Source organism: Calliopsis andreniformis, chromosome 3 (genome assembly GCF_051401765.1).
Source record: "Calliopsis andreniformis isolate RMS-2024a chromosome 3, iyCalAndr_principal, whole genome shotgun sequence".
Classification (NCBI taxonomy): domain Eukaryota; kingdom Metazoa; phylum Arthropoda; class Insecta; order Hymenoptera; family Andrenidae; genus Calliopsis; species Calliopsis andreniformis.
Genome location: NC_135064.1, coordinates 10,261,594 through 10,276,759, shown reverse-complemented (window position 1 = coordinate 10,276,759; position 15,166 = coordinate 10,261,594). Strand labels below are relative to the sequence as shown.

Here is a 15,166-nt window from a genome sequence, read left to right as displayed (position 1 = left end):
CATAAGTTATTTAAAATATGATAGAACAGTCTTGTATATTGTTCTAAAGTAGTATTTGACATTGTTTAAAACTCAAAATAATATATGAAATATATCGAATACCTATAATATTATTTATTTTATTTTTTGTACCATTTCTATAAAATTTAATTTATAGTGCCAATTCTTATAATTATAAGTGCCTTAACATTTTTTTTGTAAAAACATTCTTCTATGAGATATATTGATAAAAAATTTTGTTTATGAAAATATGACTGAAGCAAACAATAAAGTTGCACGATACGATACATACACTGGCAATTGTAGTCACGCGAACATGATATAAAAGTACACTCGTAAAGGGCTATGGCAAATTTTAAGAGGTCACGACATAGTTCCTGGCTTGTGATTAGTTTGTGGTTGTTCTACTTTTTATTCATCGATCGAATTTGTTTCTTGTCGCGTAAATTAAAGTCACGGTTAAATCAAATATTTCATACGAGCAGTCATTCTTGTAATTGAATAAACTTGTAGTTGGTAATTTTATTTTACAACAGTTACATAATCGCAGTAACAATAATTACAATGCTTACAAATTTAATAATAAATTACTGTAATATATTCAAAACATTTAACACATTTTTACAATTCGCATAGTATCACTAATGATTCGAAATGGACATTCTTAAAATAATTGAAAACGCGTGTTTATGATCAATTATCGATTTGTACTTATTGACAGATCTTACGATTAGAAAATCGTGTTTTATGGAAATTTCATAAGGAATCATCCTCATCGTCCGTGTATTCACATTCTTCTATGATTCTTGTAATTTCGGCGTCGTGTTCTCGCGACTCATCATCCGACAAATGCGATTCGCCTTCCATAAATTTAGCAAATCTAAAAATATGTGTACTTAAGTTTTGATTCATGCAAAGACACAATTAACAATTCTGTTTATAGTAACCTTATGGGGTCTTTCAATCTTAAAACTGTTTTCCAAGGATTACATTCGGGACTAGAGCAATATTCTTTCAGCTCATTTAGCGCTTTTCTTGTTTCCCGTATTCCTTCTTTACGATACTGATCGTCAGTTAATAATTTTCTTCTTTCAGGAAACATAGACTTCCTGATTATAGACAATGATACATATGTAACAAAAACATTTGTATTTACAAGTACTTCTTAGTATTCATATTAATACTAACAAATATTGAAATTATTATTTCATATTAATACCACAAACTATTAATTTCATTTTAACACTTAAAATATTATTTTTACATCTGACACAAAGTAAATAATTTGAAAGCAAAGGAATAGACAAACATATATTATACATATACAAACATTATATGTTAACATAGTACAATTAAAAATGCAACAAAAAATAAGGGTGTATTATGCTATTTTGCTGTATTCATAATAAAGAAAATGCTTCGAAAAAACAATGTAATAATACTTTATTAAAACAAGTACAAAATGCGAAAACAAATATAATTACAAATTGTAATGATAAACCTTTGATTACATGTAAATTATTATTATTACAGAATATAAACTCAATAATTCACTAGAAGCCATTTAAGTAAATTCCGAGCTACGTTCCCCATTACCTTTAAAATCTCATTTGTATAAAAATTATTTACTTATAGTCTGCACAAAATTGTTTGGAACACTTATTGGAACACTATATAAAAATATTAACACTGTTAATAAACTAAACTTACCAGTAATTTCTTCCTTTTTTAATTATGATAATGGGAAAATTATAAAGAAGAACAAGTATAATACAACAAAAAATTGATGCTTCACGGAAATAACTGCTATAATACATTGCGATCAACGCTCCTATCTAAATAAACAAAATTAATGAAAGATTAAATGGGGTCTTGGAAATTCTGAGTTGTCACCTATATTTAATATACAGACCTGTAAAAACCATTGAATAAGTTTTTTTGTTCTTGCATTTGTAACTGGACCAAAGCGGTAACAAATTACAAAGCTGATAAAAGAAGTTACTAAGATATACCAAGTAACCCATTCTCTGTATTGTACAGCAATTAACTGAGCATTCTCCCATAAAGCTTGAATAAGATAAAAACTCATTGTCCATCCAGTGGCAACCATTAGATACATAACTTTACCCTTTAATTTAAACATACATAAACTATGTATATATTAATCATTTAAAATGTTTACTGATGAAATATACAAAGAAAAATAATTTACCCTTGGAAGTAATTTACTAAGAAAATATATTAAAATCATGATGGAGGCAGTAACTCCAAGTGCAATGCCACATAAATAGTAAAACACTGGATTCCCACTTAATTTATGAGCACTCCAATATAGAATGATGCTGAGCACCATTAATATTAATCTAAAGATGTCAACACCTATTAACGTAAGAACTTACTGTGTTTAATAGATTTGCATTGAGCTTAACATATTTTAGTTTATCATTACACTTACGTGTCTGTATCAAAGTTAAGGTATAATTATGCAAATTCGAAGGATATACATAGATGCCTATACACGTATCTTCGAATGGATTAATTTTAAGTTTGTTATTTTTTTTTGTACTGAACACATTAAAACGCCAAGACCGTTGATTGTCATCGTGCTTTTCAATAACTTCTTGTGGAGTTTTTCCATCATACAAGTCATAATTATCTATTTTCGTATTTAAGTGCATCTATAATTTGATAAAATAAAATTTGCATAGAATGTTGAGAAATTATTTATACTTTTCTATATTAAATATTGATTTTAAAGCATTGTTTCTTACTGTTAAAGTTTTCCACATGTGTATCAAATATTTTGAATTAGCATTGTGGCAAAATATTTGTAATCCAGGTTTATTATTTTCATAAGTGTCTTCTGGTTTTAGAAAATGTACTGGAAAATGCCAAAGTATAAGACAATAATGTCACTTTTTTTTATTGTATATTTTCTAAGATTATATTACATAAAATATAGTATAATAATAGCCCTATAACTAACACTAATTTTTTTACAGAATAATTAATTTAATCATATTAAGAATATTATATTACAAATGCAGGAATATTGCAACTACACACAAGACACAGTTTTGTTATCTTACTTTTGTACTTTTCGATAATATTACAATCGGCAAATATATACATTTATATATAGGTTAACATTACTTACCCGATTCTGTATTTGATGCAGATTCGGTGTAAAAATAATTGCAAAAAAACAAAAATATAACTGCACTTAGTGGCTGAATAAATTTATTAGCCATTTTATCGGATACGTAAGATCTGATTATTTTTATCATCAACTTAACCTGCTAAATTTTTATTTATGTGAAACTACCAACAACATTCTGAATTTAGCTGTCTTTTATTTGAAATTCGAGGTTCGAGATGCAAATGATACCTCGAAAACGTTATTCGAAAGATTCTATTCTCAAACTTCACATGATGAAAGTTTAAACTAGCACTAGCGGGAGTTTGATGATAGTTTGAAAACACGTTGTAACCTTAAAAGTATTCAAAAATAGTATTAGTAAACAATAACGTATGCAGGTCATTAATTATAATACTCAATGAGTCAGTTTGTCACGGTGCAGAGTACGTTCATTTATTCATAAAATTATTTTATGCAAAATGTTTTAAACTTTAGTTTTAAGATTAACATTATTATAAATATGTTTCGTTATTTATCTTCAACAATTCTAGTCGGACAATGCGGAAACCAAATTGGTTCGACGTTTTGGCCTTTGGCATTATACGAATACGGTATACAAATACCGAATACTGGCACAAATTTACTTAAAATACAAAATGATCACATTAAAAATATAGGAGACCTATCTGATGCATTTTCTAGTTTTTTTTCCACACCTGATAATTCGAATAATTTATGTTTTAAGACTGTATCTGATTTGAAAAAGGCTAAAGTTAAAGCCAGGGTACGTTAACTTTATAATAACTTCATTACAAAGAAATTATCCACATTCAATACTTACAATATTTAATTTAACTTTTTATTGCATAGGCCGTATTAATAGACATGGAAGATAGTGTTATAGGAGAGATTAAAAAAGGTCCATTACGAGATTTGTTTGATCAAACTTGCATTGTAACAAATTATCCAGGGTCTGCAAATAATTGGTAACTTTATTTTGTTCATATGTGTACAAGTTAAATTTGGTGTAATCAAAAAGAAGCTTATAAATAAGATTTTTAGGGCTGTAGGCTATTATGCTCATGGTACAGAGTATCGTGAAAAATTAGAAGATAGCATAAGACGTACAGTGGAAAAATGTTGTCGATTACATGGTTTTTTAATTACACATTCTGTTGGAGGTGGTACTGGGTCTGGTTTGGGCACATATGTTTTAAAATTATTAGCAGACAATTATTCTAATGTAGACAGGTATTTTCATGACATAAAACTTCAATTAATGTTTTGTTTTTCAAATTCAAAGTATAAATTATAGTAATATGCTGTAAGTACTTAATATTTCAGATTAGTATCTTGTGTGTATCCAACAGTTATGCAAGATGTTGTTACTGCTCCATATAATGCATTACTAGCTACGCAAGAACTTATAGATTATGCAACATGTGTATTTCCTGTTGAAAACCAATCACTTTTGGATATATGTAATACTCAACTAAACAAGAAAGAAAACATGGATCAAATAATGTACAATATTTCATGTAAACCTTTCCAGGATATGAATAGTATTGTTGTAAATATGCTCCTCCATTTAACTAGGTAACTGACAACAAATAACTTTTTAAGTTCAAACTAAAGATGTAAAAGCTATTCTCTTTTTAGTGGATCTAGATTTCCTGGTACTTTAAACATGGATATGAATGAATTAGCAACAAATCTTGTAGCATACCCAAAACTACATTACATATTTAGTGGTGCTAGCCCAACAGCTCTGACATCACCAACAATATATAATATCCAAAGAACAAAGTAGGTATTAACATTAAATACCTCTTTATGTAATAAAAGAAACATTTTTTAATATTATCAGATTACAAGATGAATTGTTTACCAATGTGTGGTCACGATGTAATCAGTTGATTAAAGTAGATCCACTGCAATTAGACTCTGTCATTTTAAGCGCAGCACATATTGCAAGAGGAAATTATACCTTAACAGATTTAAAAAGAAATATTGAAAGGCATGTAATGTTTTATCTAAAACAATAAGTTATTACCTAGTAGCATTTTCCGAATATACAATCATTTATTTACGTTTGTAGGTTTCAAAATAAAGTTACCTTCACAAAATGGAGTAGAGAAGCTATGAAAATAGGACTGTGTTCCATACCTTCAGCTGGACATCCAGCCTCGTTATTATGTCTCTTAAACTCTACCGCAATGTCATTGTTATTTAAAAATATAACTAAACAATTTACTTTATTATACAGGAGAAAGGTAATATTAAAACATATGCTAACTATACTTTCTAAGTACTATATAATCACAGAATAATATTACAGGCACATGTGCATCATTATACACAGGTATGTGGCTTTGATGAAGCACAATTTCTCAATAGCAAGGAAACAATTATGAATCTTATTACGCAATATACAGAATTACAAACTGAAAGACAAATAGACATTTCACGATTACAGATAATCTAAGCATGTATTTAATAGCGTGTTATTAAATTTTTAATAACGTGGATTTATTTATTAATTTTATTTGTACATGTACAACGTAAATATATTTTTAATAAAAATAGCGTGTCTATAAACTATAATTAAATTATGTTAGTTTTTAAAGACTTATACCTTGCACAAGACCATATTGATGAATTCAAAAATTTTGAATACCTCAAACAGTGTGTTGCGTAAAAAGCTTTTTGTAGTTCTTTGTGAACATAATAACGTCTTTTGGCATGTTTGTAGGTATTATTAGCACAAGCCAATTAAATGTTTTACTTAGCACAGCTTTAACTAGCTGGTATTTGTGGCAAGCCAAATTCATCAACTAACACACCATCCTGGAAGAAACAGAGTCATTTTGATATAAATCTTCTGTAGCAAACTTCCTGATAATGCTTATGATAGAATACGTTTACAAATACAAACCTTATTCCTCACAGAACTTGTCCCAGGTTCCTTATCTGGAGCATTAGGTGCTTTGATGGCATCATCCAAGTAACTAGTATCCTCATCGATAGCTAAGTCATCTCCAAGGGCCTCTAACTCTGCAGCTAGTTCATCTTCATCTATATCTGGCATGCCATAACTACGACCCATTGCTTCTTGTACTTCATCTGCTTGTTCTAGCATATCTGCTAAGTCATCTTGAATATCCTGTTGAAAATAATGTTACATATTAGACACACAGTAAGAGTCTATCTTATGATACATTTAAACCAAGTGAACAAATGCTTGTTTATCCTCTACTTCAGCAAAATTCAAATAACACAAGCATTCTTTCATTCAGTTGCTGACTTCATTCAATCATAATAATGTGTGGGAGAAGAACGAGCATTTATTCGCTTGGTCTAAACACACCATTAAAAGAAAAATATATGTGTAGATATACCTCAATCTGATCTATATTAATGTTTTTGAATTCTTTCTGCATTTGTTTAACTCCTTCTTTCATAGCAACGACAGTTGCCTGAGTGTCTTTTAATGTCTGAGTAGCATAGTTCGCTTGTTCCATGTTAAATGCTTGTTGACGCAAATTATCTACTTGTGCCTCGTACATTTTCCGTTGCTTCAGAACACGCAGCGCTTTAGCCTTTACTGCGTTTTTCGCTGGTCCATCTCTCATCTTAACCATTTGGTCTTTGTATTTTTTTAATTCTGCATCTAACTTCGCTATCTTTTTCTCTGCAGAATCTGCTCTACTGTCAACCTTTAAGAAACAGCAACGGAGCAATTAATTGCGAGATTACTTTATATAAAGAATAACGTAACCTCATCGTAATTACAAAGGACAAGAATATTTACCCCAGCGATGCAATCGACAATATTCGGTGCTGGTTCTTTAGGTTTCGCTCGTCCGAAAAGTCTGTTCATTTTGCTAAATTTAAAAAGATATCGTATTTGTACGATGTACTCTTAATTATTCTATTCTTCTTTTTTTCGAAATGTCAAACCAACTGATTCACAGATATAATTACTCCATCTAGTGTTACGGATGTTCACTAAAAACACAAGTGTTGCGCGAGTTGGGATGTGACCATAAAGTACAAACTAAATAGATACATACCACGTCGGTGACTATATTCCATTTTCAAAGTCGCTGTTCCTAACTGCAGAGGACGCAACGTGATCAATCGTTTTTCACGAAGTTCGTAATTTAGATTAAACACAAAACATTCATAAGATGATAGGTCTATCCAGTATCTCGTCAATGACCTTATATTGGTTGAGAAATTCGTTGACAACGTATTCACAAAAATTTGACGTTTCTATTCGTGAATAGAAATGTCACTACGTATCAGTTTTCGTTTGTTATTATAAATAGTAGTAACTCTTATACCCTCTATCGTAACTGCCTAAAGAATAGGGTTGCAGAAAACAGAACTCAAGAAGTTCCAGTTATATTGGCGATTGTGCCACTATTTAATAAAGATATGCATTTTTAATTTATTATGTAGACGTATAAAAAGTCTTTCTCTAAACGTAAGTATGTAGTTGTAGTAATAAATTTAGTTGTAATGTGTTTTTTAATTGATCGACGATGTTGTCTGTTATACAATTTATGTTAAATGTCTTTTGATTTGATAGGTTAAGGCGAAATAGTATTTAGTACATACCAGATTGAAGAACTACGAGATACAGTGTAGTAAAGATGGCTAAGAAAGTATCTTTATCTTACACTAGCGTAAATGACTTACTTACGAAAGCAAGGGTCAATTACAGGGGGATAAAACCATCTAACGTTTACAAAAGACTACCAAATATGTATGACCTAGCTGAGAAAGCACGGATGCAAGGAGATGAGGAAACCCAATATATCATGTTAAGGAGATGGCTGAATGCTATTGAATGGTTGAAAAGCACTCCTGAATATAAAGACGATAAAACATTCTCTTTATCGAGTATGCGTTTGAATCAGGTGGGAAGTGGAATATGCTTTATTAAACTTATCATTCTCAGATAAAGGTATTCTGAGCACAAAATTTTCGAGGTGTTGAGCATTTGCAAAGTCGAATTTTTAATATGAGTAACTGAAATATATAAACATTGTATTGTAGGTCAATGAAGTAAAAAAAACACTTGCAGACTTAAGTCAAAGATTAGACATGAAGTATAAGCAGCAGCTAAAAGATAGGAAGTTAGAAAAGAATCATAAAACAGAAGCAATGGATGTAGATAATGAACCACAAATTAATCCTTCAGTTGATTATCCTATAAAACTGCCAGAAACTCCAACTAGAGATCCATTAGTGGATGATAATGAAGAAATTATAAACTGTGATCAACTGTTTCAGTTAATTAAACTGGACAGTAGATATTTGATCATTGATATTCGATTGAAACCTCAATTTGAAGCATCTAAAATATTATCTACCAAATGCATTAACATTCCTAATAGTGAAATAATGTCTAAGTAAGTAACCAATGTACATCATATTTTAGAATTATTTCTTTCAATAATGGTATATTTTATTTCAGTAAATCAGCATCCTACTTTGAAAAATATCTTCACAAAGATAAAAAGTCCTTAGATTTGTTTAAGCACAGAGGAGCACAATATGTTGATGTTCTAATCTTACTTGATTGGAACACATCCAGTAAAACTTTGACATCTGATAATCATTTGAATATATTAAGAAAAATTTTAGAAGATTGGGATCCTGGTATAAAATATAAAAAGATTACGATTTTGGATGGTGGTTATGCAGAGTGGATAGCCCGTTATCCACAATACACAACAAATCCTGATATTATATCAGAGCCTCCTGCTTTGACTGTTTCGAATGAAATGTTAGATGACATAGAGTACCCTGACTGGGTACATTCAGATGACGAAGATAGTATTATTAAATCACGTGAAAATAAAGTGAATAATTTAAGACCTGTAAAGAAAAAGGAGAATCCATCAAAAGTGAATATTTTAAGTGATAAAATACTTTTTAAATATGGAGATACAGAAATAAGCACTAATATTTCTCCTCCTCTCGGTAATCTCACAAACACTTCTATCGAGGTAACAAGGAATTCTAGAACCAATGCTGCCTCAAAACAATATGATAGCAGTTTGTTAAAACTTCAACAAAAAAGACCATTAAGCATGATAAAGAAAAACGATACACCTATGAAACCAACTATCGATCGAAGTAACAAACCTGTTTCTTTAGTTACATCCCCAGCTGAAATAGTATTGAAATTAAAGAGGCAATTAACCCAGCTTGCAAAAATTAAGCAAGCTCTGGAAGAAGAAATTTTGGAGCAGGAGCATGCTCTGCAGCAAGGTATTAAGTACAAAAGTTCAAATAATGAACATATTCATGGTAATTTGAAGTCTCTCTCCTTGAAGTTAGAAGAGAAGGTACTAGATATTTTGAGTTAATAGCAATATTTTATTATCTTCAGTATAATTAACATGAAAGTACATTAATGGTTTTAATTTTGTGTAACAGCAAAATGAATACAGACAAATTGAAGATGAACTCAATGAATATTGCAAAAGAATCGAACAGATTAAATATAATTCTACTGAACAGAAAGAAAAGAACCAACTCGACTTTAGCCTCGCATTAGTTAAACTTCGTACGAAAAATATATCTACTAATCGGGAGAAATTAAGACAGTGAGTATCGAGCTGAAGATTAATCGATCGTATTCACTTTATTTACGATAAATTATTGATCTTTCCATTTGTATATAAACAGGAAATCCATAAAAAACGATTACAAAGAATTATTACCGAAAGAAAACGAAGATAATAATATTCATAAAGAACCTTTAAAAAATGAAAACTCACCGATGAGCAGTAATTTGGAACGCTCATATTCCAGTCCAAATTTACTACAGGTACAGTGCTAATTCAAATATTTAAGAATTAAAAATATGATTTTTATTGAAAACCAAACAATTGATTAAGAAATATCTCCTTTACAAATTAGTTAATAGATCGTAAAGCACCAAAAGTGGACAGGACTTCAAAACCGCAAGTACCACACAATCAAAATGGCACTTTCGTTAATGAAAATAAACTATTTCCTCTTAGTTGGGCGAACCGCGAAGAAAGAATGACTCCAGTTCACGGAAGTGTCGTAAGTATTAATGCTTTCTTAAGCTTTTTTAGTCTTTCTTAAACATTTTGTATATTGTAGTAGATTTATAAAATAATACATAAAACGTCTTTACAATTATCAATGAACTTTATTTATTATTATTTTATGCATGTATTATGCATGCGTAAACGTTACAATCGGTAATCATTGATGCCCACGTGTTTGTACTTCACGTGACTCAATGGTAGTAAAACTATATGATCATGATCATTAAAGTATTTACGAATAAGTTTCCAACAACGTGTTTATCTCCCTTTCATATATAAAAGTATATGATGATGATTCGAGAAGAACAAAGTTAGAAGATATAGGTTTACTTTAAAATTAAATGACGCAATTTTCTGTGAGTCAGAGACACACGTGAATATAGAGAAACATTTTAGGCGAATAAGGTTTCTTAAGCCAATTTGGTTGAACCTTTTCAAAGCAACGTATCGCAGTACATACGTCAGTATTTCCTCGACTGTCGTTACCAGTAGTGCTTTAGTACTCTCATATACTTTACTCGTAATTTCGAATAAAAGGACAGTAATTGCTACAACTTGCAGTGTCAGAATTGTGTTTCTATTATTGATTGATAAAGTTGTTCTTGTCACAATGTAGGGAACGATTGCAATTAGTTTTTCCTTTCCCAAACACGAGGATAAATACCTTTTAATCTATTTGTGAATAGAAGATGGTAAACTTGTCTAGAAAGTTCGCGCCGAATTTCAATTCTTATTACTTTAAAAAGGTAATTTATGATTGTGGAGAATTACGAATTGTGGATGCTACTTTATAATGAAGAAAATATTTGTTCAGTACAGTGATAATTTCTATATTGTCGAATATTAATTTATTTCGTTGAGTATACGTCCAATTTCTTCCATTTAAATTTCAAATGATAGAACAGAATTATGAACTTCTGATTTTGAAAATGCACAGCTAAGATTACGTGACATAATCGGCACGTTGACTTCTGTGTTACAGCATCCAGGTATTACTGGGTTGAAGAACTTGGGCAACTCGTGTTATATGAACAGTATTATACAATGTTTGAGTAATACAACGCATTTAGCTAAGTACTTTATGGATAATTTGTATGCTGACGATCTTAATACAAACGACGACAACAATACACAAGGCCAAGTTGTGGAAGAAGTAGCTCAAGTAATTAAAGCACTCTGGCGGGGCCAGTATAAGAGCATATCTCCTCATGACTTGAAGGTACGTTGTTTCCAAAGTTTAAGATTTTAGGAATTGTGGTTTATTCTTTTAATTTGTCAGTTATATTTAATGGTTCTTCTCACGTAAAAAATATTTAAATGAACAATTTTATTTAGTTAGATTGACTGCTTTCTTCATTTATGACATATATACTAATATATATTATAATTGTTAGGTCGCCGTAGGGCAATACAAGTTGCAATTCGAGAGTTACGAACAGCAGGACTCCCACGAATTCTTAACGTTTCTCCTCGATTGGATGCATAATGATTTAAAGAAGGTGAAATATCATGCAATTGACTTTCTCGATATCGCAAATTATATTTATAGGGTTAATAAATGATGTCACATTTACAGACCTGTAAGCCACTACTTGAAATGAGCGTTGCGGAGAAAGCATGGGACAAAGCGATGGGATCTCAAAGATCCATAATATCTGACCTATTTTTCGGTCAACTGAGATCGACTATTACCTGCAGTTTTTGCAAACAAAGTAGCACAACGTATGAAACATTTAATAGTTTGACGACGTCGTTGCCTCATTCCAATCGTTGTACATTGAACGTAAGTTTTGTACTACAATTTTCTCATTAAATTAAAAGCTGTTAAATAGTTGACGAGAGATTGCCATATATATTATTTACTTAATACTTACAAAAATGATTTATTGTATTTGTAGGATTGCATTTTAAAGTTCGTAACCGGTCAAAAAGTAGTTGGCTGGAAATGTCCTAAATGTCACACACCGAGGGAGGCTACAAAAAAATTTGATTTTGTCAAATTGGCACCTATCATAGTGATACATTTGAATCGCTTCGCTGAAAGCGGAGGTTGGCTCGAAAAAAGGAACACCGCTGTTGACTTTCCTTTAACAGACTTTAATTTAAAGCCATACCTGGTGATAGACGGCAATACTCCAGCAATTTCGAATATCCGCAGTTATAGTTACAGTTTGTACGCTATGTCGAACCATTACGGAACTATGGAAGGTGGTCACTACACAGCATTTTGTAAAAATGCTGCTCAAAATAAGTAAGTATCTTCATTGTATTATGTTAATATACAGGGTGTGACGGAACTGATGATACAAGCAGATTCTACATTAAAAACTTGGATGTAGAATAAAAATATTTGATATCACGCTTCGTTTTCGAGAAAATTGACATTAAATTTTAACCGACAAGAAGAATACACCATGAGCCAATAACCGATTTCGATGAAATTGAACATAGTGTATCTACGTGAATAGGCGTTAATAGTGAAGATTTCGGCGTCCAAAGTTTAATAGTTTTTAATACTTGGATAAATAATATTAAAACCAGTAGAAACTTATATAGAAACCGAAATAATGAATAAAATCGATGAAAATTTTTTATCGCATTCTGTAACTCTATTAATTATTTTGGCTTCTGTATAAGTTTCTGCTGGTTTTAATATTATCGAAATGTCATTGAAATGTTATTGAAATATTACTGAAATATTATCAAAATATTATTGCTAAACTTTGGATGCCGAAATCTTCATTATTAAGGCCTATTCAATAAAACGCTCGGCCACGTGTCGATTTATTTTTGCGTAGATACGGTATGTTCAGTTTCATCGAAATAGGTTATTGGCTCATGGTGTATTCTCCTTGCGAGTACAAGTGTACAGAACTACAGTTTTAAGCGTTTGAGGAGTATATGGGAAAAGGGAAATGCCACTAGTGTACGGTAGAAACAGCCAGTGGTCAGACTGATAATGTTTCCCTTACCCTTCGAGCACTCAAAACTGTACTTCCGTACGCTTGCATTTTACCATAATTCCCACATAATTTTCTCGAAAACGAAACACGATATCAAAACAGTTTATTCTATATTTTCGACTGATTTTTTCGTGTAGAATAACCTCCTTTCCGCTTGTACCATTAGTTTCGGAACACCCTGTATGAAGTAATATAAGTTTCGTTTCGAACAAATAATAGCATTAGAAATATTATATAGGTGGTACAAATACGATGACCAAACTGTCACAGAAGTTACCGCAAGTCAAGTAAAGTCTCAGAATACTAGTGCCTATCTGTTATTTTATACATCGTTTTCAAGCAACATTATTTAGTATTAACACAATAGAGCCAGTGGATTTAGTTGGTTCTGCAGATTTATTATTTAAGCAGTTGTAAATGTAACGTGATGTAGATATTAAATATTTTTTGTATGTACTTGTACGAAAAATGCGTTGTATGCGTAAGACAAAGACGGCATTGGAAGCTATATTGGTGCTGGGTAGCTGTGTTAAAGAACTATGTAAATAAATAGTGGTTAAGTCGAATTATTATTTCCTGCAACTAAAAGATTAATTAAAAAGTGTATCACAGAAGATATTTTGTACACACTATGCATAGTGTTATACTTCACTGTATTTCAATCATTCTCTGTTAGTTTATGTATTTAATTATTGTAATGTAATTATTTCATACTTTCTTTGTTTAGCATATGATATAACTTGAGTACTTTGAGTAAATTATGCACCATTACTATAAAAAAACATGCATACTGCATGAAATAATATATAGTTTAATTCGATTTATATTATTTCGATCACAGTGATATTATTAGATAGACTTGTTTCAAAACTCTGTCATATATGTTATGTGAACATTTTTCGTGCACATTAATGTCCAAGAATACTAGTAATCTTTTTACATCAGTATTTTGCAACTTTGTACATGAAGTGTACAGAAATCTTTTAAACGTGACGACACATGTGTGATACACACGTTTACGAGAGAAATAATTATTGCGGAAAGTATTGGTACTCTGGGAATAGAATTAGTTGATTACATTACAACGTAATAGTTGAGATACTATTTTATATTGTAACAAAAAAAAATGGTCTAAAGATATGTGATTATAAACGTATTGTATCCGAAAATTGATAGTACACATGAATTTCTTGTTAATGAGCTAACTGATGCGAATGTTTCTAAAGTGCCATTACTAGTTTGTTTATTTTGTATATGAAATAAAAATTTTCAAGCTTGTAAAGTCACAAAGACCCGATTTCATTTACATTTCAAACATTCACATCCATTCCCAAGTTATATTCTTTCTTAGTTGTAAAGAGGAAACGTAAAAATTTGTTGTTAAACGCATGTTTAGATTTATTTAGAACGCGTAATCTGATGAGAAAATTAAACCAATTAAGCATTGTAACGTTGACTTAAAATCAAAATTTTCATACAAGTATTCAAAATCTAAATAAAAAGTACTATATGTAGTAATTTAGTGACGAGAGTTGCAGAAGAAAAAAAGAAAAGATATTGTAGCACTAATCCTTTTTTCTATTAAAAATTTTAAAAATTCACTGAACTACAAAGATACGATGCTTATTTCTGTTGTTTCCCATTTTCCTTATCCCACACAGATTTTAAAAACATTTTTAATGCAATAGTTACGAAAATTTCTAATTAATATTATTGCATCCTAAGGTATTAAATATTCATAAAAGCTGTAGATTCTTAGATTGCAAATAAACAAATAAATGTTTTAAAGCAATCATAAAATATGTATGTCTTCTTTTATATTCCCCAAATGGTTTAACTTTTAAAATGTGTTAATTAAATGACTAACGTTTGGTAATCCATAAACCGAGCGATCGAACGATGCACGCGAAGATGATTGATAAATGTAACAACTTGATGTAGACGAATAACGAAAAGCAATATTGTTA

The 15,166-nt window shown here is 30.5% G+C and overlaps 4 protein-coding genes across 5 annotated transcripts; 2 read left to right on the top strand and 2 right to left on the bottom strand.

The window, feature by feature from the left end:
- Window positions 1-513: 513 nt before the first annotated feature.
- Window positions 514-3,592, bottom strand: Nemp (Nuclear envelope integral membrane protein). Its single transcript, XM_076393254.1, has 8 exons — window positions 3,158-3,592; window positions 2,772-2,881; window positions 2,456-2,678; window positions 2,213-2,379; window positions 1,913-2,128; window positions 1,711-1,835; window positions 948-1,109; window positions 514-880 (listed from the first exon to the last, which is right to left on the bottom strand). Exons 1-8 carry the CDS (start codon window positions 3,285-3,287, stop codon window positions 757-759), a joined length of 1,257 nt encoding a protein of 418 aa, XP_076249369.1. The 5' UTR covers window positions 3,288-3,592; the 3' UTR covers window positions 514-756.
- A 19-nt stretch (window positions 3,593-3,611) lies between these two features.
- Window positions 3,612-5,624, top strand: LOC143188807 (tubulin epsilon chain). The gene is made up of 8 exons (XM_076393257.1): window positions 3,612-3,923; window positions 4,010-4,125; window positions 4,202-4,390; window positions 4,484-4,735; window positions 4,799-4,945; window positions 5,007-5,156; window positions 5,238-5,412; window positions 5,478-5,624. The coding sequence occupies exons 1-8, from the start codon at window positions 3,612-3,614 to the stop codon at window positions 5,622-5,624; spliced, it is 1,488 nt and encodes a 495-aa protein (XP_076249372.1).
- Window positions 5,625-5,660: 36 nt separating this feature from the next.
- Vps60 (vacuolar protein sorting 60) lies at window positions 5,661-7,131 on the bottom strand. Its single transcript, XM_076393255.1, has 4 exons — window positions 6,951-7,131; window positions 6,538-6,855; window positions 6,075-6,302; window positions 5,661-5,986 (listed from the first exon to the last, which is right to left on the bottom strand). The coding sequence occupies exons 1-4, from the start codon at window positions 7,017-7,019 to the stop codon at window positions 5,936-5,938; spliced, it is 666 nt and encodes a 221-aa protein (XP_076249370.1). The 5' UTR covers window positions 7,020-7,131; the 3' UTR covers window positions 5,661-5,935.
- A 215-nt stretch (window positions 7,132-7,346) lies between these two features.
- LOC143188803 (ubiquitin carboxyl-terminal hydrolase 8) lies at window positions 7,347-14,841 on the top strand. Of its 2 annotated transcripts, XM_076393252.1 has the most exons (12): window positions 7,347-7,628; window positions 7,734-8,064; window positions 8,204-8,559; window positions 8,625-9,501; window positions 9,593-9,762; window positions 9,845-9,986; window positions 10,079-10,228; window positions 11,219-11,455; window positions 11,631-11,735; window positions 11,813-12,019; window positions 12,135-12,487; window positions 13,438-14,841. In XM_076393252.1, exons 2-12 carry the CDS (start codon window positions 7,798-7,800, stop codon window positions 13,550-13,552), a joined length of 2,979 nt encoding a protein of 992 aa, XP_076249367.1. In that variant the 5' UTR covers window positions 7,347-7,628; window positions 7,734-7,797; the 3' UTR covers window positions 13,553-14,841. The 2 variants fall into 2 exon arrangements, with proteins under 2 accessions (XP_076249367.1, XP_076249368.1); XM_076393253.1 differs by lacking the exon at window positions 7,347-7,628 and having other exon boundaries at window positions 7,989-8,111.
- Window positions 14,842-15,166: the final 325 nt, after the last annotated feature.

Excerpts from the sequence above, each read along its gene's own strand:
- Nemp (XM_076393254.1), bottom strand. The coding sequence starts at position 3,287 with ATGATAAAAATAATCAGATCTTACGTATCCGATAAAATGGCTAATAAA. Across the intron at positions 2,129-2,212 it reads TTAGTAAATTACTTCCAAGG|GGTAAAGTTATGTATCTAAT; the intron begins GTAAATTATTTT and ends TTTAAATTAAAG. Across the intron at positions 1,836-1,912 it reads TTATTCAATGGTTTTTACAG|ATAGGAGCGTTGATCGCAAT; the intron begins GTCTGTATATTA and ends TTGTTTATTTAG.
- LOC143188807 (XM_076393257.1), top strand. The coding sequence starts at position 3,612 with ATGCAAAATGTTTTAAACTTTAGTTTTAAGATTAACATTATTATAAAT. Across the intron at positions 4,946-5,006 it reads TATAATATCCAAAGAACAAA|ATTACAAGATGAATTGTTTA; the intron begins GTAGGTATTAAC and ends TAATATTATCAG. Across the intron at positions 5,413-5,477 it reads CTTTATTATACAGGAGAAAG|GCACATGTGCATCATTATAC; the intron begins GTAATATTAAAA and ends ATAATATTACAG.
- Vps60 (XM_076393255.1), bottom strand. The coding sequence starts at position 7,019 with ATGAACAGACTTTTCGGACGAGCGAAACCTAAAGAACCAGCACCGAAT. Across the intron at positions 6,303-6,537 it reads TTAATATAGATCAGATTGAG|GATATTCAAGATGACTTAGC; the intron begins GTATATCTACAC and ends TATTTTCAACAG. Across the intron at positions 5,987-6,074 it reads CAAGTTCTGTGAGGAATAAG|GATGGTGTGTTAGTTGATGA; the intron begins GTTTGTATTTGT and ends TGTTTCTTCCAG.
- LOC143188803 (XM_076393252.1), top strand. The coding sequence starts at position 7,798 with ATGGCTAAGAAAGTATCTTTATCTTACACTAGCGTAAATGACTTACTT. Across the intron at positions 8,560-8,624 it reads AATAGTGAAATAATGTCTAA|TAAATCAGCATCCTACTTTG; the intron begins GTAAGTAACCAA and ends ATTTTATTTCAG. Across the intron at positions 12,488-13,437 it reads AAAAATGCTGCTCAAAATAA|GTGGTACAAATACGATGACC; the intron begins GTAAGTATCTTC and ends AATATTATATAG.